The sequence below is a fragment of the Lagenorhynchus albirostris genome, chromosome 8 (genome assembly GCF_949774975.1).
Source record: "Lagenorhynchus albirostris chromosome 8, mLagAlb1.1, whole genome shotgun sequence".
NCBI lineage: Eukaryota > Metazoa > Chordata > Mammalia > Artiodactyla > Delphinidae > Lagenorhynchus > Lagenorhynchus albirostris.
The window spans coordinates 32522518-32546080 of NC_083102.1; the positions used below are offsets into that span (position 1 = coordinate 32522518).

General features: G+C 39.2%; 1 protein-coding gene and 1 pseudogene across 2 annotated transcripts in view; one reads left to right on the top strand and one right to left on the bottom strand.

Moving 5' to 3' along the window:
- The window catches only part of CAPZA2 (capping actin protein of muscle Z-line subunit alpha 2), a 56566-nt gene extending 40884 nt beyond the window's left edge, over positions 1–15682 (bottom strand). For both annotated transcript variants that reach the window (XM_060156809.1, XM_060156808.1), the window contains exon 1: positions 15430–15682. In XM_060156809.1, the coding sequence (XP_060012792.1) occupies positions 15430–15468 (39 nt within the window). In that variant the 5' untranslated portion in view covers positions 15469–15682. The remainder of the gene's footprint in view (positions 1–15429) is intronic.
- On the top strand, positions 1728–15270 carry LOC132524927 (RAB11-binding protein RELCH-like; annotated as a pseudogene).
- Positions 15683–23563: the final 7881 nt, after the last annotated feature.

Consider the following 23563-nt stretch of genomic DNA (forward strand, 5'->3'; position numbering starts at 1 on the left):
TTTTTATTACATCGTCATAAGGATCAACAAGCCATCCTAATGCTATTTGTTAAAATGGACTTCTTTGTCCCACTGAACCAAATAAATAAACAAATAAAAGAAAGAAAAAAAGGAAAGTAACTATTTTCAGTACTATTTTTAAAGTGTGAATTACTTTTTTTCAGTCTGGGACATGAAAAACACATCATAATTTTTAATAAATTCCAAAGATAATTCTGAAAAGTGTCTAATGAATTTAGTATTCAGCATTCAGGTAGTAACTGCAAAAATGTAACTTCCTCAAGGAACTTCTGAATATTCAATAATATCAGTAGGCAGCCCTATACTCTAAACTTGGTAGGTAGTTTTTGTTGAATCAATGTTGAATCAATCTATAAGCAAGAATAAACTCTCATTTATTTAGGATGGTCAGGGAATATAGTATTTTAATGAAATGAGCATTCTAAGAGTTATCACTAATGGAATTCTGTATGTAGACAGTTAATTTTTAAATAATGTACATTCAAAACCATAAAAACTTATGCTAATATAAGGAAGCAGTAGAGTGTATGATCTCTGGAGTCAGATTGAATGAGCTGGATTTTCATTTCTACTACTCATTAGCTACGTAAACTTGGGTGAATATATTAGTATGAGCAGTAACAGCAGTAGAGAATAAATATATCTGCATTAGTATAGTTCAGTATTCCTAAAATTAGCTCTGGAATACAGGCATTTTCACATTATATGTGAAATGCTTCTTTGTGTCCTACAGTGGTACAGCTGTGGCTCACGCCCATGCATTTCTGTGTTTTCTGCAGTGCATTCACTTCCCACATGCCAACATCCTTTCTCCTCCCTTGGAAATCATCCCTTCCCTCTGTACTCTGCTTACCTCAAAAACCAGTGGTAGCAAAACAGGAGAAAAAGCCAGTTCCTAGTTCTGTGGTGGCAATGTGCAGTTAAGATCTGGGTTTTCATCTAAGCTAAGACAAACCATCTGTACCCAGGTTTTGATTTAACTTCTGTAAATCTCCATTTCTCATAGGTAAATTAAGGGAGATGAAATATATCATCATTTCTTAACCTTTTAAAACCCCTGTGGTCTGTTAGATAAAATAAAATATCATCTACAGTTACTTTCCTAGATGGCTGTTATTACCTTTAATTCATGAAAAGAGAAAACAGAAATCCAGATTTGGGATTTGAATGAATTCTTCAGATGAAGTCCAAGGCTTTTCAGAGCCGCCTCCCAATATAGCATCTTCCTATGATGGTTCAGAAGAAACAACCAAAATATCTGGGTAATCTCATTTACTGCCACTGCTTCTATTATCACCACATAACAATAGCTCTCAAATCTATATACCTATCACAACCTCTCTCAAGATCAAGATCCATTTTTCTAAATGTAACTCATTTATTAGAAATCTCCACTAAATGCCTGTCTCACCCAAACCTACTCCCTCTGTTCTTCATAAAATTATCGGCACCACCTACATTCAATTCCACATTTCTCCCTTTCTCCCACAGTCAGCCACATTATCGAGTGTCTGTCTGTCTTGCTCAAATCCAATCTCCTTTTCTTTGATTCTATTTCATTCGGACCCATTCCCTTTCTGGATTGTTACAATAACTGCCCTGCCTCTAATCTCATCTTTCTCCGAAAGTCATTTTCCACTCTGCCACCAGATTGATATTTTTCAATGAAAGTTCCGATCATTTTCTTTCCTGCTTAAAATCATCTAATGGTGGCCCACTGCCAACAAGGTAAGTCCAAAGTCCTTAGCATGACATATAAGGCCTTTCTGTATTCAAAGGCTGTAAAATGTACTGTTAACAGCATAAACCCTAAATAAGACTGTATGTACTCAGACTAGAGCTCCACTGACTTCTACCTATAGGACCAAAAGCAAATTAAATTCAGTTTCCTCACCTGCAGTAAATGAGGTAATACATTTAGAAAAGTACTTGGCACAGAGTAAGCACTCAATTAACAGCTATTACCTTTTTACTCTTTCTGCTACTTGATAGCTCCTACAACCAACCCACTCTTTTTCTCATCCCACCTATACAATACTAGAGCCTCACCACTCCATTCAGTCTTTCAGACAAGAACTCTTCTTTCATGCCTCCAAATCACTGCATGTATGTTTTGGCCACCTTTCATCTACTGTGACTAAATTGTACACAGCAGCAGAATATCTTAAACTTTGCAAATTGTCAAAGAAAAGGTCACACAGAAAGGAAAACTCAAAGGTCAAATTATGCTATTAAAAACTTCTTGATGTATTATTCAATACAGCAATCATTAGCATACACTTCTGATAAAAGATTAGTACTACTACTGAGAACCGTAGTATAAGGCCTAAAATTAAAGCCCAGTATTACGTGTGCCTTGACATCTGGGGAAAAACAGAAGGACCTTGAATGGCCTAACTGCAAGTTCCCATCCTCAATCTCCTCCTGCAGATAAGGTCCCTAGCCAGACAACCCTCTTTATTACAGGGAACAGGCACAGTTCCTACTCATCCCTGAGTATGGGGCTTCAGTTCCCTGCCAGCCTGTGGAACTATTCAAACTAGCCAATCACATCCTCCTGCTGGAACCCTCACTCTACCTTCTTGATACTACAAAGCTTGCCTCCCTTGGCCTCTGCTTGTTCACTCTGTTCCCTCCACTGTGTCCCTATCTCCTGGGCTGAGTATTTGTATTACTAGACTGCTATTCACCGCATCTTTCCAATGTCAGGTGCTGTGTGTTCAGCCATCTCCATAACCCTACAGCAGGAACCCCTCCCTCACCAACAGAGTGCAGAGGAGGCAAATAAACCGGATCTCACTTATCCGTGAAGCTCAAATTTAAGATATAATTGGGGACCAAGAAGCAAGGAACTCAGTTATTTTAAATATATTTTAAGCAAGCAAATAAGCTGATATATAGTCCCAACATTAGAAGGGCATAAGAGAGATTCTTCGTATATCTTCCCTATTTTTATTTCAGACATAAATTCACAAGTGTGCTTATCTAGTTTCCGATCCTCCATGTATTTGAAGGGAGGAGGGTAAAATTTGACAGTTATATTTACAACATTAAAAAAAGGGAAGGAGCTGAGTCAATCTGACAAAGGCTGCAGAAAACAACGTTCTTTTATAGGAACAAAAAAATTACAAATCAAATCTCTTGAAAAAAGAGCTCTAAAATACCTAGGAAATGAATTTTTATTTAAGAATAACTACAAGCTTACATCAATAAACTTCTCAGATGAAAATAAAGATCAAGATTTTCAATTATTGGATGATGCAGATTAAACATTTCAAAACCTCCAGACTTACTGCAAGTCTACTAAGTGAGTAACTGGGAAAAATCTTGTGTATGTGGCCAGTGGAGTGGAAGATGAATTTCAGGCTCTTCCACAATTTTAGGCAACCTTCCTCCACTCTTCTCTATTCCTTGGCCTACAGAGAACTCCTTGCTAGTTCAGAAATAAGAAGATAAAGTTGGTTTATTAAGTAGTTAGAAAGGGTCTTTGATGGAGCAAACTAGAAGGCCTGAAAGTGAAACGGACCTCCTCTAAAATGACCACTGTGCCATCGTGGCAGTTTGTGACTGCTCAGACTTCTTTGGATCAGAATCCTCACAAACATCTGAAGAAAATGGGCAGAATTCAGTTGTAAATCATTAAATCGTTCAGACAAGGGAAAACGTAAGGACAGTCACCTTTCAATATCAGACAAAGTTGATTCCACTATTCTTAGAGAGAATTTACCAAATCCTTTCCCTAAGAAAGGAAGGAATGCTATCTTCTCCACTGAGTAAAAATACAGTTCACTCGGGCTTCCCTGGTGGCGCAGTGGTTGAGAGTCCGCCTGCCGATGCAGGGGACACGGTTCGTGCCCCGGTCCGGGAAGATCCCACATGCCGCGGAGCGGCTGGGCCCATGAGCCATGGCCGCTGAGCCTGCGTGTCCAGAGCCTGTGCTCCGCGGCGAGAGAGGCCACATTGGTGAGAGGCCCGCGTACCGCAAAAAAAAAAAAAAAAAAAAAAAAGTTCATCTTTGATAATCTTACAAGAAATTGTCTCCTGCTTTCCACCACACGTTACTTTCTTTTTGTGAATGTCAGCAGATGGTCACCTAGGATCAGAAGTGTCTCAAATTGCAGTGAAAAAAGTACTATGTTAACGCTGGGAAGCTGCCTGCACAAATTGTTCCTCATGTGCTGCAGGCAATAGAGAGGAGCTGGTGCCCCTCATATTGTGTAGCACATCTTACAGCCTGAGCCAACATAGAGAAATCAGTTTCTCTACACAATTTTCAATTTGATTGAGACCAGGTGATGAGCAAAGCAAGTAATACTGATGAATTATGTGGCATTTGCACATGATGTTGGACCAATATGTGTAGAAGCCAAACTACCACAGTGATGGAAAGAGATTAGTCACGATACCCAGAAAAAGGACTACCTGTGGCTAAAACCTGTGGAGTAACGATGCCTTACTTTTCTAAAGAAGTTCCCAAGTTCTTAGTTCTTTTTTTTTTTTTTTTGCGGTACGCGGGCCTCTCCCGTTGTGGAGCACAGGCTCCGGACGCGCAGGCCCAGCGGCCATGGCTCACGGGCCCAGCCGCTCCACCGCATGTGGGATCTTCCTGGACCGGGGCACGAACCCGTGTCCCCTGCATCAGCAGGCAGACTCTCAACCACTGCACCACCAGGGAAGCCCTCCTTGGTTCTTTAAGTGCTGCAACAGATGTAAATGGAAGATAAGCACATTTGGTATAAGAAGCTGTGATCAAAATCCTTGGTAACATTATGGCATAGACTGATGATCCAGACAAATATCAACAGAATACTGAATTGCTGCTTTTGGTCCTGGGTGATCCCTCAGAAAAAATAGATTCCTCAGAAAGAACAGATCCCTCAGAAAGAATAGAACACATCAAGTGTTTTTATCACCCTGTGCTACCTGGACTATAATTTTAGGACTACACTCTTAAAATTTACAATCTTATCTTATACCTACACTGCTGAGTAAGACTGAAGAACTTCTCAGGGGAGGAGAACAAAGGGAAGGTGGGCTGAATGCAAATAAACTCCATATGTAGCTTTCTGCCTTGCAGTCCTTCATTCTGTCAGTCTTTGCATTACTGTATAGAAAGCATCTTTCTCAAGTAAAGCCAAGCTTCATGGTGAGATGCCAAAGATAGAAGTGACTAGATTCCCTTGGCCTTCATTGCCTCTTTAAGATATGTCTGTTACTGGAAGATGTGAGCATCTGGCAGTGCTACTTCAACTTTATGATTACCAGCTAGAACAGGAAAGTACAACAAGGTGGGGGAATTTACCACAGGTTGTCAATCAATTGGCACAATTTATAGAAGCTGTTGACAAAATTAATGTTACTTCAACTACCTGTGTCTATGAATTCTCCAGATTTTTCTGATGCTTTTGCTGGGCACTGTAAATTGGCAAAATTTTTACCAACACTAAGGTAAAATCCAGGAGATTTTGACTGTCTGTAGATTAATTCTTTAGCAAAAAATGGAGTCTTCACCAAAGCAGATATAAATATATTAAGCTGACAAAAATTTTAAAAAGCTTTGAGCAACTGAAAAAAAAGGGGATAAAAGTATAAAAAGCAGACAGTGCCTGTGCACAAAAGCACATGCACACCACAAAAAATAGCTATCTGGAACCATTAAATCTAGAGACGAACAGCCCTGCACTCTACATTAGCCCCAAAGTATACTGCACTGGGAATACTTACACTAAAAATTATTTGTTGTTTATCTTAAATTCAATTTAACCAGGCATCTTATATTTTATCTGAGAACACTGCCTACAACCCCTCTAATTTCCATACATTGGACATTTTCCCACATAGTTATCTCCTCCATGATCAAGGCAGGAGACACTAGCACAGAGATTTCCCAAATCTGGATGCCTGGTTGATTTGCTGGGAAAGCTTTTGAAAAAATACAGATTCCCATGTTCCATTCCAGACCTACTGAATCAATCTCCAGAGGACTGACACCTAGAAATCTATATTTTTGAAAATCTCCCCACCTGATTCTGATAGGCTGCCAGATATTGTACCCACTGCCCTGTAAGGGACTGTATATGCAAAATTTGAGGCATTTGGTCCTCAGAAGAAAAGAATCATAGGTCTCACCTGACTCTCAAGGAATGTGATTCCCAAAAAGGGTCACTGTCTTAGAGACCAGCAGTAAAGTTAAAAAGAGCTATTATGAATTTTTCTACTTCAACTACAAGAATTATTTGACATTGTTTCCCATAACTCTCTAAAAATTCCCTATGCCTTTTTGAGAGTTAAAAGTAAAATAAAAATAGAAAAAATACTTTTTAAAACTCGATCATTATTTAAATAGTTTATGATCAAGTGATCATTAATTGCATGTCTGTGTTATAGACTAATTTATTTTAATCTGAGTATACGTAAAAGACGTAATTTGTTTTGATGTTTTCCTTAAGAATTTTTTTCCTTTATAATTATCATTTTGAATAGTAATTAAAAACAGGGCCCATATCACTTAATCTACAACTAGGTCATCCACTGAATTCAACAACTATTTCTTTAAATATGTTTTTACCATTTATTTAAAATATTAAGAAATCTATGAATCCAAAGTAGGCATTATTAACTGAGAAAGTTATACAAACTATTATTTATATTTTCAATTTTTTTCTGTCCTCTGAATCATTCACCTTAGCCCACAAACACTCCTAAAGTTTTTCTATCTAAAAAAAAAAGTATCCCTAAAATGAAACAGTAGGAAAAAATGAAGTAGTATCTACTCTTTCTCTTTGGTTTCATTACTGAATTTTTTTCAAGAATGATTTATACTTTAATAGGGGAAGGCGATTAAGATGTACAAACTTCCAGCTGTAAAATAAATGAGTCACAGGGATATAATGTGTAGCATAGGGAATATAGTCAATAATATTGTAACAACTTTGCGTGGTGACAAATGGTAACTAGACTTATCGTGGTGACCATTTTGTAACGTATAAAAAATATCAAATCACTTCATGGTACACCCAAAAAGTACACCCAAAACTAATATAATACTGTAAATTATACTTCAATTTTAAAAAGCTTGAAAAATTAATTAAAAGACTAATATAGGGGGAAAAAGTAATTTATACTTACTGTCTCCTCTTCTTATCCTTTAGTCAACATTTATTGAGCACCTAATACAGTGAAACTCAATCCTGGTGGCACATTCAAACCATCTGGGAAGCTTTTTTTGAAAAAAGTACAGACGCTCCAGGCCTCACCCATGAGTCAAGCCTGTGCATCCATGTTTGTTTATAAACTCTCCAGTTGACTCTTATGTGCAACCAGAGTTGAAGTCACTGATAATAATATATGCCACACACTCTACTGCAGTTACAAAGATGAATAAGACACAGGGCCTGTCCCTGAAAAACGCAGGAAATAAGAACATCAGGAAACCTATTAAAATGGGTAAATGTTATAACAAAGGTATGTACAAACTGCTAAGGGAACAGAGATAGGCAAGAATACAAAAGAAGGTGAGGGAGGTCTTTGAGTATGGTTACTGAACTACAACGTACACAAGACTGAAAGGCCATTAAACTGCTCTCTTAAAGGCCAGCAACGATCTCTAGTCTACCACTTAAAATAGTTGGCCTCATCTACACCAGTCTTACCATACGCAAGATACAGATAATAACAAGGTTGCTCTGACAATTGAGAAATTAATTAATACAGTAGATATTGGCATATAGGAGATATAATTTGTTTCTCATCCATTTCTCTTAAAGCCAAAGGCTCTTCTCAATTCTATATTCCTTTTTAATCTCTCTGCAATACTTCACTGCTCCTTCTGGAAATTCTCTTCAAGTTCTGTGAGATGAGCACCTACTCTGTGCTAGGTATACACTTCTACTTCAAAGATCACTCCTCACCTTCTAGTTTCTCTCCTTCTCTTATGCCTTAAATGAAAGTATCCAAAAGTATATGCTCTCTGCCCTCTCCTCCCCTATGTCTGAACTTGTTCTCCTAAAAGCTATTCCAATCTCCTGGCTTTAACCCACAGAGAGGATTTCCAAATCTATATAATCTCTGGGCCTGATCTCTTTCCAAGCTCCATTTCTACATCTCCCTATCTGCTACGCATGTTCACATAGACATTCTGCTAGCATCTCAAACTTAGTAGAACCCAAACAAAATTCACCATTATTCCCCCGAGCTGTGCATCTTCTCTCCTGTGTGTTCTTTAGCTGTTGGTGGTGGTTCCACTTCCCAGTCAACCAGATTTTAATGTTCAGTTACCGCTGATTCTTCCCTTTCTCTACATTCACTCACCATGTCTTGTTGATTCCAACTCTGAAATGTTAGCAATCATTTTTTTCCTCCGTGTCTTGTAAAACTACTTTAAATCTGGTCCTAACACTTAACTCAGTTTCCCAACTGGTCTCACTAGCTCCAGTCTGTCTAGACCCGTGGTTCTCAACCAGGGGCGATTTTGTACTACAGGAGACATTTGTGACTGTCGTGACTGCGGTGCTACTGGCATCATGTGGGCCAAGGATGCCCAAACATCCTAAAATGCACAGGACACCCCTACAACAAAGAGTTATCTGGCCCAAATGTCAATAGTGCTGAGGCTGAGAAAATCTGTGCTGTTTAACAGCACAATTCATCTTTGCATCTCTTACTTGCAAAGTACTTGAGATATAACTCATATTTCCTGCTCATTCCCACTTTTCTGTTTTTTCTTCCTGTGCTGTGCTCTCTGACATGAGCTTGTACCTCAACTGATACCTACCATCCTCCTAGGCAGAAGTAACTTCTCCATCTTCTGAATGTCCATGGACTTATTGCTTTTTGACCCTGTATAATATATATGTTACATATGTCTGATTCATCCTTGAATCTGTAGTCTTGCACTGTGTCTACCAACCAGGTAATCAAATCACCAACCTTCAGTGAGTCTAAAACTTAATCTATAGAATCATTACTGCTATTCACAAATACTGCATTTCTCTTCTTCTTCCCTGCCCCCTCTGAAATGAGGTTTATAGATATAACTTGCTTAAGCTAATTGAAATCTGAGCAGAAGTGCAGTGAGTCTCTTAGGGTGTGTGTGGGTAGGGGGGAGCTTTAAAACCCAGTATGGTATTCATTGCATTTCTTTCCCACTGGTGTGGGGACAGTGATAAAAAGCCTAAGACTTTTTTTGGGGGGCGGGGGGAGGAGAGGTAAATTTCACATGCTACATTTTGTAAATTTAAGGTGTACAGCCTGTTACTTTCATACATTTACATAATGTAGTATGATCGCGACTAAAGCAATATTTACCACATCACTGTAGTACAATGGTACTGTCTATATTCATTATACTGTGCATCAGATCGCTATGGTTTATTTACTACTCATTACAAGTCTGTACCCTTAAACACCATTAATCTTATCCCTCCCACCCTCCATTCTTTGGTAACCACCATTTTATTGTTTTTTTAAACAGGTTTGACTTTTTTAGATTCCACATATAAGTGATATTGTACAGTACTTGTCTTTCTCTAACTTATCTCACTTAGCACAAGGTGCTCAAGGTCCATGTTGTTGCAAATGGTAGGATATCCTCCTTTCTCATGGCTCAATAATATTCCATTATGCATATGTATCATATCAAAAAGCCTACGTTTAGACTGAAATCCTCCAAGAGCCTACAACTATGTGACTTTGTGGAGCAGGGCCCTTCTGCTGCTGACCCACACTAGATACACACAGAACGAGTGAGGAGATGCCACGAAAAGCCCCCACCACCAACACCCTCACGTTGAGATTTTAGTTTGTTTGTTATTGCATTATATCCTTGCTTACCCTGATTCACAATCAATGAAAGATTCATAATTTCATGGGTCACTAAAAAAAAGGAAAAATGCTACCTGTATCACAAGCCATGATTGTACAGAGATCTTAAAATATGGAAAATGATGAGTAGTGAAATCAATGAAATATGGTATATTTGGTAAATGAATAAATGTAGGGGTAGTTTTCAAAAATTAATTCTATTCATTTTCAGTAGAAACATTATGAACTAAAATGTGCAAGAGAAGTTCTCAGCCATAGGGTTCACAGTAGAGCATGTAAATAAATGTCTTAAGAGAAAGAATATGAAGACTGTAGTTCTACCCTTCAGAATAAAATTAATGAAATTCTCCTTTTTTGACAACTATAAGTGGTTCCATGGAACCCCTATTTTCTTTGATATGCATCAATCTCTTGCAATAAATTACTGCTTCAGGCAATTAAGCTTTTAGGTCAGGACCACAGGTCAAGTTTTCCCATCATGCTTTTCAACCTTAAAAACTACCTTTGTACTAAGCGTTTTTATTGGGTTGGCCAAAAAGTTCGTTCGGATTTTTCTGTAATATATACCATGTTCTTCTATGTATATAACCACCTTTATTTTAAGTAGAAATGACTCCCCAATGCACTGAGAATGTACTACAAATTTGCTTTAGTGTGCAAAGTCTAAAAAACTCCACTAATGCTGCAGCAGCTATCAAGTTTCTGCTTGCTGTAGGAATTTTTACATTTTATTGGTGCAATGACAGAATTCATTCACCTACAGAATGAAATTAGGAATGAATAATTTCTACATTAATCGCTTACTGGTTGAGTTTACTTTTTAGTTAATAAGAACACTACTGATTTTACATTAATCATGATGGAATATAATGGCAGCTTACATTGCTTTTATCAATACATACAAACAAAACTTCTGAAGCCACATTATGATTGTGTGTGGGGGAGAAGTATACAAACTGCTTATAATTTAGCATCTGTAAGTGATTTGAACCATAGCCAATATCACCACCTGCACCTCAAGGAGCACCAGGAATTTCATTTAACTACCTAAATCTTTAAACTCTATAACACTATTTAGAAGTGAAAAATGTAGGCATACTAGATTTTCCCTCCAAAACTTACCTTTATATGCTACTTCTTTTCATAAAACTGTTATTTTTTTCTTAATTTTGTAAATTCATTACTCCTTTGTTCATTCACTCACTGAACCATTGTACTCATCACATACATTGCACTGACAGATGCTAAAGATGACATTTCTGCACTAACGAATTCAACAGAATACAGGAAAAAAGACAGGTAAACAGATAACTACTATGCAAAACTGTATTCAACATTAATGATGTGTTTCAGCGTTCAGGAGAGAGAGAAAACTAGCCATGTGATCTGAGCTAAATCTTGAAGGAAGAGTAATTTTTCATCTTTCAAAAAAGGGGATAGATCGGGGAGCAGTATCAATGCTCAAAGCAGGTAAGTCATGAGCAGAGAAAAATAACTAAAATTTATTGTGTTTACTACATGCCAGGCAACATGTGCACTTATAAAAGTTTAATGGGGAATATAATTTGTTATATCCCCACATTTTAGAGGAAACTGAAGCTGCTGAGAGATTAAATAATTTACTCCATGTGCTAGGCATGGACTAGCATGCAGGTCTCTTTGAATTCACAGCATGATTAAATAACAGTATATATTGGAAATGTCAGAACTATTTAGGTTAGAATGGAATACAAGGACATGAACACCATTTTCAAGAGTTGGGCTTCCTTGTAAAGGCAATGGAGGATGCAGCAACTAAAAGTTTGGGAGTAGAAAAATGATAGGAAGATGGAGGGATTTGTCTAGAAAGTTTATAATAAAAGTCCAGCAGTGGCAAATAAAACAGATATGAGTCATTCTTCTAACCTTACTTTTCCTCCCTTAGCTTTGTTTCTTCCTCAACTGTGTAGTCACAGAACAGGTACAATCAATTTGCATTCTGTTCATACAGTACAAGTTTGTTACTAAACAACAGTAGTTCATAACATAAACTGTTAATGGTCTGGTCAATTGAGAGGTTATAAATCAAATATTAATATAAATGAACTTTTCAAGCAAGAAATAATTTCTGTAAGACATATTCTGATGGAAGTGACAAGGTTTGGAAACTAAGTGTAAGGTACAGAGAGCACAAGGAGGAAAAAAGTTAAAGCTGAAGTTAAAAACCTGGATAACTTGAATAATGGGAACAGAGTCATAAAGAGAAATATGAGCAGAAAGAGATGGGTATCTGCCCTGCTTTGTGTAGGGACAGAGAGGGGGGAGTTTATGAATTTACTTTCAGGCAGGTTCCATCTGAGCATATCTCCTTAACTGTCTTCTGTGGAAGAGGACCAGCAGATAAAAATGTGTGACCAGTGCTAAGGGGAGAAGCAGGGCTGAGCTAGGTACTTGAGACATCTGCAAAGATACAAAAGCTGAAGCTACGCGAGCGGATCACTCTACTCACTGGGGGAAGGTAGAAGAGGTTGGTGGGGGGCGGGGGCGGTGGTAAGGTGTCTTCCAAAGCTTCAAGTGACTTCCAGGATTTCTCACTTAGAGAGCAGTTTGGGAATAGTTCTTATCTGAGCCTTATACCACAATTTCATATAATTTCAATCACAAAAAATGCTTTACTGTACAGTGCAGCTGACCCAGGAGGGGAAAACATGAACTGTTCTAACCTAGAGTTTCTGTAACTATGTAAAAAGGTCTGTAGGACACACCACGACAAATGAATAACTAAACAACTTCATTGTGCTTCTTCAGATAATTTTATTTCCTACTAACCCAGTGGCCAAAAGTGAAAAGGTTATTACATTTCATACTGGTATCCTCAAAAAGCAACTGTATGTAACTGAAAAAAGCAAAGATATTATTCTAGATTAATTTCTAAAATGCTTCCTACCACAGGACATATATGAAACTACACCAACAGCATAAAACTTTTAAATGTGTCAAACAATAATAAACTTTGTTCTAAAACGATCAAACACAAATTAAATTTAAAACTCAACACTATTTAGTGTTTGGCATTTACAATTTCTATTAAAAACAAAGAGAACTATTGTTCCTCCCTTTTCCAAATTAAGCTGTCAAATTTAACACAAAGAGATAAATCCAGAAAAGGATTCTATCATCAATTGTTAAGAAGTGTAATGTCACAAGAGCATCAACTTTGGATTCAGACAAACTCAGGCTTAAATACCGCCTTTGCACTTCCTACTTAGGTGTCCTTCCGTGAATTACTTAAAGCTTTTAAAAATTTATTTTACTTATTTGTGCAATGGTAATAATCAAACCTAGCTCAAATTTACAACAAATTAACAAATGTATTGTCTAACTGAACCAGGCATATACAAAGTATGGTTAAGACCATACTACTAAGTCTTAACAGCTTCCCTTCCTTACTTCCACAGTCAGTAATGGAAATTCCAAGAGCTTTAAATTAAGTATTAAAAACTTATTTTTGAAAATTACAAACAAGGTGGCAGGAAAAGTAAAATGATTTAAATATTAGTTTAAAAAATAACACCTTTAAATCCTATTTCTGATTCTATATGCAAGGTCCTCCTCCCAAGAGATTAAAAAGAACATTTAAATAAAGTGACAAGACTGTTAGAATTTCACTTTACCAGTTACTTCAATTTAACCTCACAGTTTGGTTAATATTTTTCTTAAATTACTAAAAGATGTGATCAGAAATTTATATGCAAAATATCCACAGAATAGTCTTACAAAACTCGAAATAAAAACAAACCCACAAAATTCCTTCAAATTGGAGTTTTCATTCATTTACTGTTAAAACATGGTGTTGGGCGAGCATAGAGAATAAGACCCCTTCCCACCCAGCCCCACACCTTTATGGAGCTCAGTGCCCTGAGAGTGCCGGATGACAAGAAATCCTGTCATATCATTTTGAAAAAACTTTGCTATTTTAGGTCTTTACAACACATGGCAGGCCTATATTAACTCCCACACTGAGTACTCTCTCCTCAGCTAGATTTCTAGCCACTTGAGCTACTAATCACCACTTACCAACAGCAGAATAAAAAACATGACAATCCCTTTAAAAAACTTTTTAGTACTACTTAATTTTAAATGTGTGTGAGCACCTGCATACATTTTCAGTTACCCATTTATGATTATTTACCAATATTACACGTGTGAATACTGCACAGCAACTTTTGTGTATACAGGGATCTGCCTACCAGGACTGTGGATTATGGAGAATCTTGCTGCTCTCCCCATTTTGTCGTTTTATTATCACTTTCACCAAAGAGCACAGAGGTAAAAAAGATTTCCGGAACTGAAGATAAGGCTGACTGCTGCACGTTCACATCGGGAAGAAGACAGAACATGACATTTCAGTACAAGAACACAGGATATAAAAACACTTGGAGCAGAGCGTTCCAACCGAAAATACCCGTAGGCTTACATGAGGATTTCTTAAACACCAGTTATTTTTTTGTGTTTCATACATGGCTTTACTGCTTTGGAACTTAAAAATGAGCCCTGTTAAATTAAGAGTGGAGTCTTCGAAAACTTTAACTATCTTATTCATTGTTATGTCAGTTACTTCTGAGTTTGAGAAACATCAAGGACCTGTGCAGGAAATACTTAAAATTAGGAGGGTACCCCTGTATTCCAAAACACACTCTGGAGAATGGGGCCTCACAGAGGCCAAGGGAAACCGCGAATAAGAGAGATCCAGTTCAATGATCAGATTTCTTACTTCAAATGCCTGAGAACTTAAGTCGTTCATCTGGTTCTAATGCTGTCACAGCATCTAAGATACAGTAAAAGGAGTTCCACAATCTCCCCTCTTCGGAAGAAGTCCTAGCAGGACCACGGGGCGCTACCAAGTCGGCCCCTAGAGCGGCTACTGCCAACAAGAGTAGCAAACAACCGTGGGGAGGGGGGTGTCTTTTTATGAGCAACTTCGTTGCCTACAGCTAAAACCGAAAAAGAAAAAAAAAAAAAAGAGAGAGAGACTTCCACGACTAAAGGAAAAAAAACGTAGGACCCAGGAAAGAAAGCAGTTTGCTTGTGGGAGGATAGATTAGAAGAGAGAAGTCAAGGTCTGCTTCCTAAGCAATTTTTCCCCCTTAGCCCTCACCCCGGCCACCCTCTCCGGCCAGGCCATCGGGCTGAGTACTGTCCTTGGGCCGCTCCCAGGCCGGGACCCAGACCCCTCTGCAGTCCCCGACCCTGGCGCAGGGCCCCCGTGGCCCATGCGCGGGGAGAGGGTCCCCAGCGGCCGCCGCCCTCCGCGCCCCCGGCCCCCGCCCGCCGCCGCCGCCGCCGCCGCCGCCCAGCTCCCGCTACCTATTTTCGGAGCACACACCCTACAAGGAGCGGAGCGAGCAGGCCTGGCGGAGACCTGCCCCCGCGCGGGGCCTCGGGTGACTGACAGGGGCAGGCACTCGGGCGCAGCGAGGAGAGGGGAAGAAGGGCAGCCGGGGGCACCGACCAATGCCCTTCCCCGGCGGCCAGACTCCGGGCTGATACGGCGGGGCTCTACTGGCTTCCCGGACCGATGGGCTCTGCCGCCCCCGCGGCCCTTACCTTCTCCTCATCAGACAACTGCTCCTCCAGATCCGCCATTTTCCTTCTGGCGACAAACCGCGGCGGCGGCGGCAGCAGCGGCCACCTGACTTCCCCCTTTCGGTGCGGTCCTCCGCGCCGCGCGACCCCGACAAGGGAGGGGCCCACAGCCCCGGCCGCCGCGCACGCGCCCCGGGAGCTCCGCCTCCCTCCGCCCGCCTCACGGGGCCAGAGCACGGCTGTGCGCGTGCGCGGGTGCCTCCGAGGCCCAGGAACCGGGGGGAGTTGCTTACTTCCGCCTGAGGCAGGCTTGTCGGTATCCTGTGTCTAGGATTCTTTCCCCACCAGTGACCGTATGGACCCAGTCTGCGATGAGTACATGCTGAGCCCTTGATTATACTCCCATCAAATCCTGAACTCCGCCAGCTAAAATGTGAGAAAGTGCACAAATAGCTTTTAAACATTCTGGTTTAAAAAAAAAGATTACGAGAAAAATATTCGGCCTTCTTTAAAATATGCACATACAACCCAGTGCATAATTGGAAGATGTTCTGGATATATTCATTAAAGAAATAACTGCTGGTCCTTTATTGTGTGTGGGATACTGTGTTCGCTTCTGGAGATATACAATGTTAAGTAAAAGCCAGAGAAACCTCAGTTCTGAAGAAACTCATTGTTCCTTAAACGAACATATTAAGAAGTTGGGGAAGGCTCTGCACTATTGCAGGGGAATAAAGAGTTATGTTAAACATAGATCGTACCCTTCTGAATAGGGTTGCCAGATTAAATACAGAAAAGCCCAGTAAAAGTTGAATTTCAGATAAACAATGAACATATATTTTAAGTATAAGTATGTCCCATGAAGCATTTGAGATATACCAATTATTCATTGTTTTCAAACTTTATTGGATGTCTGCTAATTTTATTTGCTAAATCTAACCCTACTTCTGAATCTTCAAGTTTAGCAAGAGAATGAAGATGTAGTTAAAGCTGTATATATGAATTGGCTAGGAATCTTGTTAAGTGCAGTTGCTGATTCAGCAGGTCTGGGATGTGGCTGAAGAATCTGCATTTCTAACAAGCTCCCAGGTGGTGCCAGTGCTACCGATCTGGAGACCACAGGTTGAGTAGCAAGACCTTAGAGCTCAGATAGGAGTTAAGATTTTAATCATTTTGTTGTACACCTAAAACTAATACAATGTTACATGTCAATTATATCTCAATTAAAAGTATATTAAATACAGACTGGGAGAAAATATTTGCAAATGATGTGACCAACGAGAGATTAATTTCCAAAATATACAAACAGCACATACAACTCAATAACAAAAAAACAAACCAATCAAAAAATGTGCAGAAGACCTAAATAGACATTTCTCCAAAAAAGACATATGGATGGCCAATAGGCACATGAAAAGATGCTCAACATTGCTAACTATTAGAGAAATGCAAATCAAAACTACAATGAGGTACCACCTCACACCAGTCAGAAGGGCCGTCATTAAAAAGTCTACAAATAGCAAATGTTGGAGAGGGTGTGGAGGAAAGGGAACCCTCCTACACTGTTAGTGGGACTGTAAATTGATGCAGCCACTGTGGAAAACAGTATGGAGGTTCCTCAAAAAACAAAACAGAGTTGACATATGATCCAGCAATCCCACTCCTGGGCATATGTCCAGAGAAAACTCTAATTCGAAAAGATCCACGCACCCCAACATTCACAGCAGCACTATTTACAATAGCCAAGACATGGAAGCAACCTAAAATGTCCACTGACAGATAAATGGATAAAGCAGATGTGGTTCATATATACAATGGAATATTTCTCAGTCTCATAAAAGAGAATGAAATAATGCCATTTGCAGCAGCATGGATGGACCTAGAGACTATCATACTAAGTGAAGGATGTCAGAAAGAGAAAGACAAATACCATATGATATCACTTATATGTGGAAACTAAAATGTGACAGAAATGAATTTACTTACAAAACAGAAACAGACTCACAGACATAGAAAACAAACTTATGGTTACCAGGGGATAATGAGGGAAGGGATAAATTGGGAGATTGGGACTGACATATACACACTACTATATATGAAATAAATAACTAATAAGAACCTGTTGTATAGCACAGGGAACTCTACTCAATAATCTACAATGGCCTATATGGGAAAAGAATCTTAAAAAAAAAAGAGTGGATATATGTATAACTTACTTTGCTGTATACCTGAAACTAACACAACATTGTAAATCAACTATACTCCAATACAAATTAAAAAAAAACAAACTTATGGTTACCAAAGGGGAAAGGGGGTGGGGGAGGATAAACTAGGAGTTTGGGATTAGCAGATACAAACCAGTATAACCAGGACCAGCAACAAGGTCCTACTGTATAGCACAGGAGACTATATTCAATATCCTGTAATAAACCATAATGGAAAAGAATACGGAAAAGAATATATATGTATAACTGAATCACTTTGCTGTATAACAGAAACTAACACAACATTGTAAATCAACTATATTTCAATTTTAAAAAGTATATTTAAAAAAGACATTATTCAGTAGAAAATGAGACACTTGGCAAGTTTTGAACAGTGACATGACACCATCAGAAATATGTCTAGCAAGATGAATCTGACAGCTGCATGTAAATGACACATGTGAGACTACCTTAAAGAGCTCAAATAACTGTTCCTATGTAAAACTTTGTTATTGAGTAATCTATTGAATGGTCATGGTGTGCAAATCACTGTTTCTTGTGGATGGAAAGCAAACAGAAGCCATGCTACTAAAAAGCTCATAGTCCGTTAGGGGAGAGAAAGGAAGGGGAAGCTTGCTGACACGTGCAGGCAAAAGCAGGTGTCCTGTTAAGGGTAAACCGTGCAGAGAAGACATGACAAAGAATAAACCACACCGTTTGGTCAAGGACCTCACTGGATGTAAATAAAATGTTTACTTTTTACAGTTTAAAAACAATTTCTTCATTGATTTCTCACTGCAGCCTCCTGAAAGAAGGTATGTATCAGCATTATTATACCCATTTTAGAGGAGAAAAAACTGAGACAAAATATTTGTCCAAGGTTGTACCTAAGTGACTAAACTGGGATTCGACCCCAAGCATCATATTCCGTATCCCATGTTCTTTCCACTTTGAGATCTTTCTTTCATCCTCTCTAAAGCCTAGGCACTCTCCACCAAATAAAACTGAATGAAGGTGATTACTCTCCCATCCCATCAATTTTCTTCACCACCACCTACTTCATCAACAGTACTTCTGTTGTGTTTTGTTTTGTTTTTTGGTTTCTGTTTACTCAGCAACGCTTAATATCAATAATTTGTACTCAGTGGGTACTCAGTAAATGTGTTGCTTGACTAATTGCTGCTCTCTTCCTTTAGAAACCTCACCCAAATCTGGTAATGTCTGGTAATAATTTGAGTCAGACTATGTTTATAATTGTAACCTTGGTGATACTTTACATGGGTTCCCCATAGTGACACAACCAGCAATTATGTATAATTTCTGATAATCCTTTCAAAAACCTCCCAATATAACCCTCTTGATACAATTAAAAGGAATTATAGAATTCACATAATCTAGGAATTCTAGGACGATTTCAAGCCATCACACAAAATAGGTACATATATGGAATGACATTATAATGGCTGCAGGTAGAAATGCTCTGGTATTTTTTTTTTTGCGGTACGCGGGCCTCCCACTGCCATGGCCTCTCCCATTGCAGAGCACAGGCTCCGGACGCGCAGGCTCAGCGGCCATGGCTCACGGGCCCAGCCGCTCCGCGGCATGTGGGATCTTCCCGGTCCGGGGCACAAACCCGTGTCTCCTGCATCAGCAGGCGGACTCTCAACCACTGTGCCACCAGGGAAGCCCTGGTATTCTTGATAATCAGTTATTTTATGATGAAGAGAGGAAAAAAAGAAACATTTTCCCCTTATACAATTCTATCTACTAAGAATTGCTACCCTTCTTTAATTTTTTTCTTTTCTTTTTTTTTTTTTTTGCAGTACGCGGGCTTCTCACTCTTGTGGCTTCTCTCGTTGCGGAGCACAGGCTAAGGACGCGCAGGCTCAGCGGCCATGGCTCACGGGCCTAGTTGCTCCGCGGTATGTGGGATCTTCCCGGACCGGGGCACGAACCCGTGTCACCTGCATCGGCAGGCGGACTCTCAACCACTGCGCCACCAGGGAAGCTCTCTCATTTAATTTTTAAACTCACCTGTCTTCTACTTGTTAGTGGTGTAATCTTGACCTTCCCAAATATCTGCACCAGAAACTGATTAAAAAAAAAAATTCTTCCCTTTTTAGTGTTTGTTTTTAAATTACTCATATGCTTCTTAATCTATTTTCCTGTGGATGTGATCTATGTCCTCAACTAATTTTAAGCTTGTCAAGGTCAGAGGTTACCTAATTTCATAGAATCACAATCCTAGAATCCATCTAGTGCAAATCTCTCATTTTACAGGTAAGTTGAGCTTTGGATAAATTAAATGAATTGATAAAAATTGCAATCTAGCTGATATTTTTTTTTAAAGATGTTTTTGATGTGGACCATTTTTAAAGTCTTCATTGAATTTGTTACAATATTGCTTCTGTTTTATGTTTTGATTTTTTGGCCAAGAGGAATGTGGGATCTTAGCCCCCCGACCAGAAATCAAACCCGCACTCCCTGCACTGGAAGGCGAAGTCTTAACCACTGGACTGCCAGGGAAGTCCCTGATATTATTTTAGAACCCAACTGTCCTTATGGTTAAACTCATGTTCTTAGCTTAATACACACACACACACTCATGTATAAATACGTATAATCTAAATATATATCACAATCATATAATGTATAATAGAATAAACATCCTTTAAGTATCAATGATGAACTACTAAATAGTTGCACCAGATATAGATTTGTGTAACACCATGTTAAAACTAATATCCATAGTTTTAAAAGTATGGCTTACCTCACTTCTGAGAAAAACTGCCAGTGTTAGACAGTGTTATTTGGTTGGTAGTCTTTCATGATCAATGCACACAACTGGTCTCATATAATGTCCTTTATGGCAGTAGAAAAGTGTTAAAAATCATGTATATTTTCAAAGTAATTGCTAAGTCAAATAATTGCCTGAACTATTTGTTACTTGCAGCTGTGTGTGTCCTACCTGTAGTCCATTTCCTCAGATGGATTTGAAAAGGTCTATACAAGTGGAACCCTTGGAGAAGCCTGACATGGATCATTCCAGAAATACCAAGGAATTTTTTTTTTGATATTGCAACTTTTTTTTTTAACATCTTTATTGGAGTATAATTGCTTTACAATGGTGTATTAGTTTCTGCTTTATAACAAAGCTCTACATATACATATATCCCCATATCTCCTCCCTCTGGCGTCTCCCTCCCACCCTCCCTATCCCACCCCTCTAGGTGGTCACAAAGCACCGAGCTGATCTCCCTGTGCTGTGTGGCTGCTTCCTACTAGCTAGCTATTTTACGTTTGGTAGTGTATATATGTCCATGCCACTCTCTCACTGCGTCCCAGCTTACCCTTCCCCCTCCCCGTGTCCTCAAGTCCATTTGAAGAAGCTGATTTTTAAATTCCTCCTCCTTCCTGAATATGTTGTCCTTCATAATTTGGTTCCTACCAACCTCACTAAACCCTCTTCTTCCACTGCCCCAAATGCAAATGTCTCTGAAACACACAAAGCTATTTACTTATGCATCACATTCTCTCAGGTCTCTGCAGAAACTCTTTCTGGAATGTTCTTTGCCACTGCATATCCTTTAAAATTCAGTTCCGTTATCCCTTTTTTCCATGAATCCCACATTGAATCCTCTGGCTAAAGCTAATAATTTCTTTTTCGAGATTCCAATGGAAAGTTTTCCATGGATTTTTGCCATGTACTCTAGTGGTAAGATGTACAGATTTTATAATCAGTAAATCCTGGGTTCTGATCTCGGTTCCAGCTCTAGTTAACTGGGCAACTTACTTTGGAAGCTTCGGTTTCTTCATCTATACCTTGGGAGTAACAATGGTCCCTCCCTCATAGGACTGTTGTGAGGATTTAATGAGATAATACAGGCAAAGTGCTTAGCACCCAGCACAGGCATTAGCAAAGGTTTCAACAAATGTTAGCTATAATCATCATATTATAATACTAATCCACTCCTTAAGAACATAGCCTGTCTTAATTAGCTGTCTGATAAATACAGAGTCTGGCACATAAGTGCTTAAAAAAATTGTTGTTGGAAAGCATATTGATTGAAAGACTCTTTCATTTCACATCCCTAAATGGGAGCTAAAAAATTGAGCTAGCCACCCATGTGGGGTCTAGAGATTGCCCTAAAATGTGGCTCTGGGACTCCAGAACAGGAAAACAAACTTTTTCCTCAGCAACCCCCAAATCATACCTCCTACTCTTTACTACTCCATTATTTAGTCGCCCCTTAAATATCTAGTTAATTTTCTGCTCTTTAATTTCTCTGTTACTGTAAGTTCAAGCCTTCAGTCTCTTCACACAATGTCCCAAATGAAGTATAGAGCATGGTGACTGACCAAGGTGGTCCTTTAGGGTGAGGCAAGGAAATACTAAAGCTTCTATTTATTTACATTTACTTAATTATTATTAAGATGTCAGATATACAAAAAAAAAAAAAGCATGTTTTACCCCTTGTAGATCCCATTCCCTTTCTTCTTCTTCCCATGGGTAACCACTAACCTGAATCTAGTGTTCATCATTCCCATGCATGTTGTTTCTTTTTCAACACAGGACTGTTTCTTTTTCATCTTTTTAATCCACTTAATGTGGTACCTAATTCAAACAGTATTTATGGAACAAATTAATAAGTATGATTTCTTGCCTGGTCTTAAAAACAACATGGATAAAGAATATTAGACTAATTTCTCACTTTAAAAAAAATCTCCCTATATGACAAATGTAAATTATGGGGCATGAGTAAAAATTAAGGCAGACCACTGACCTGGAAAGATGAACCAACACAATGAACAGATTTGCTAGTAGCAAGTAAAAGGAGGGGTCCGACATCTTTGATTTTTTTACCCTTTATGTCTGGTAATACTTTTAACCCTTATTTGGACTCAGTAATAGCAGAATAACAGTATAGCAGAAAAAGAAGCTTATCATTTGTGTTTCCCCAAGCCACACCAACCTACAATAAAACTGTACGCTGACTCAGGTCTAATCCAAAGAACTGTAGGAGTATTTGCCCAAATTACTTCCTCTTAGTTCTCTGGGGGTACCATAGTGGTTCACGTGCATTCAGAAATGTTTACACTGCCGTGTTCCTCTGTCTTTTGACATTGGCCTTTACCACCTCTGCTGCTCTCTATCTCATCAGAACTCTCCCAGTGTTGTAGCTCTGGCATTTTTCTGATGCTCCCCCATGGGATGTACGGCTCAGGGCTCGTGTCACCTGATTTTCCTCTTCCTATGACTTTAGCTGCATCCATTGCAGGTAGGTGTTGGATGATCCCCAGCCACTGTCCAAGGCTGTGTGCTGGGGTATTCAATTTTCTGCAGTTTTCTCCGGAGAGCTGCTTCCGATGGATAGAGCTGTAGCAGACACTGGAAGTGCTCTGACCAGATTCCCTCGGATCACTTTGACTATTTCTGTACTTCAGTGCTTTTTTGCCTCCACTTCACAGAACTTTCAATTATTCTTTGGAGGATTGCTCTTGTGCTACTGTGGCTGCCATGAAGCAGCTCTTAACCAACGACTGTCAGATGAAGGAGTATGAAAACCCAGCTCCGTAGCCTCAGGTCACAACAACTCTGAGGTGTAATTTACCTTCCAGATTCTCCCTGAGGGAGAAGGCCAACCTCTACTTGCCTCTTCCCCCTTTCCTGGGAGTGGCTGAGGTATTATGGAAAGCTTTCCAATTAGGAACAGGAGAACAGCAATAGAATAGAAGTAAGGTTTTACACACGGAGGCACTTTGGGGCTCCAGATTGGGGATGGGAGGCCAATTATCAAACTTAGAGCACCTCATTAGGGTTGGGATACCCTTGAATATGAACCCCAAAATATTGATTTGGAAAGACTTTAATCGATTCTTGCCTCAGTAAGATTAGCCCTAGGAATACAGAATTAATTTTGCAGGTGACTTTAAATGTGGAGAGAAAGCCA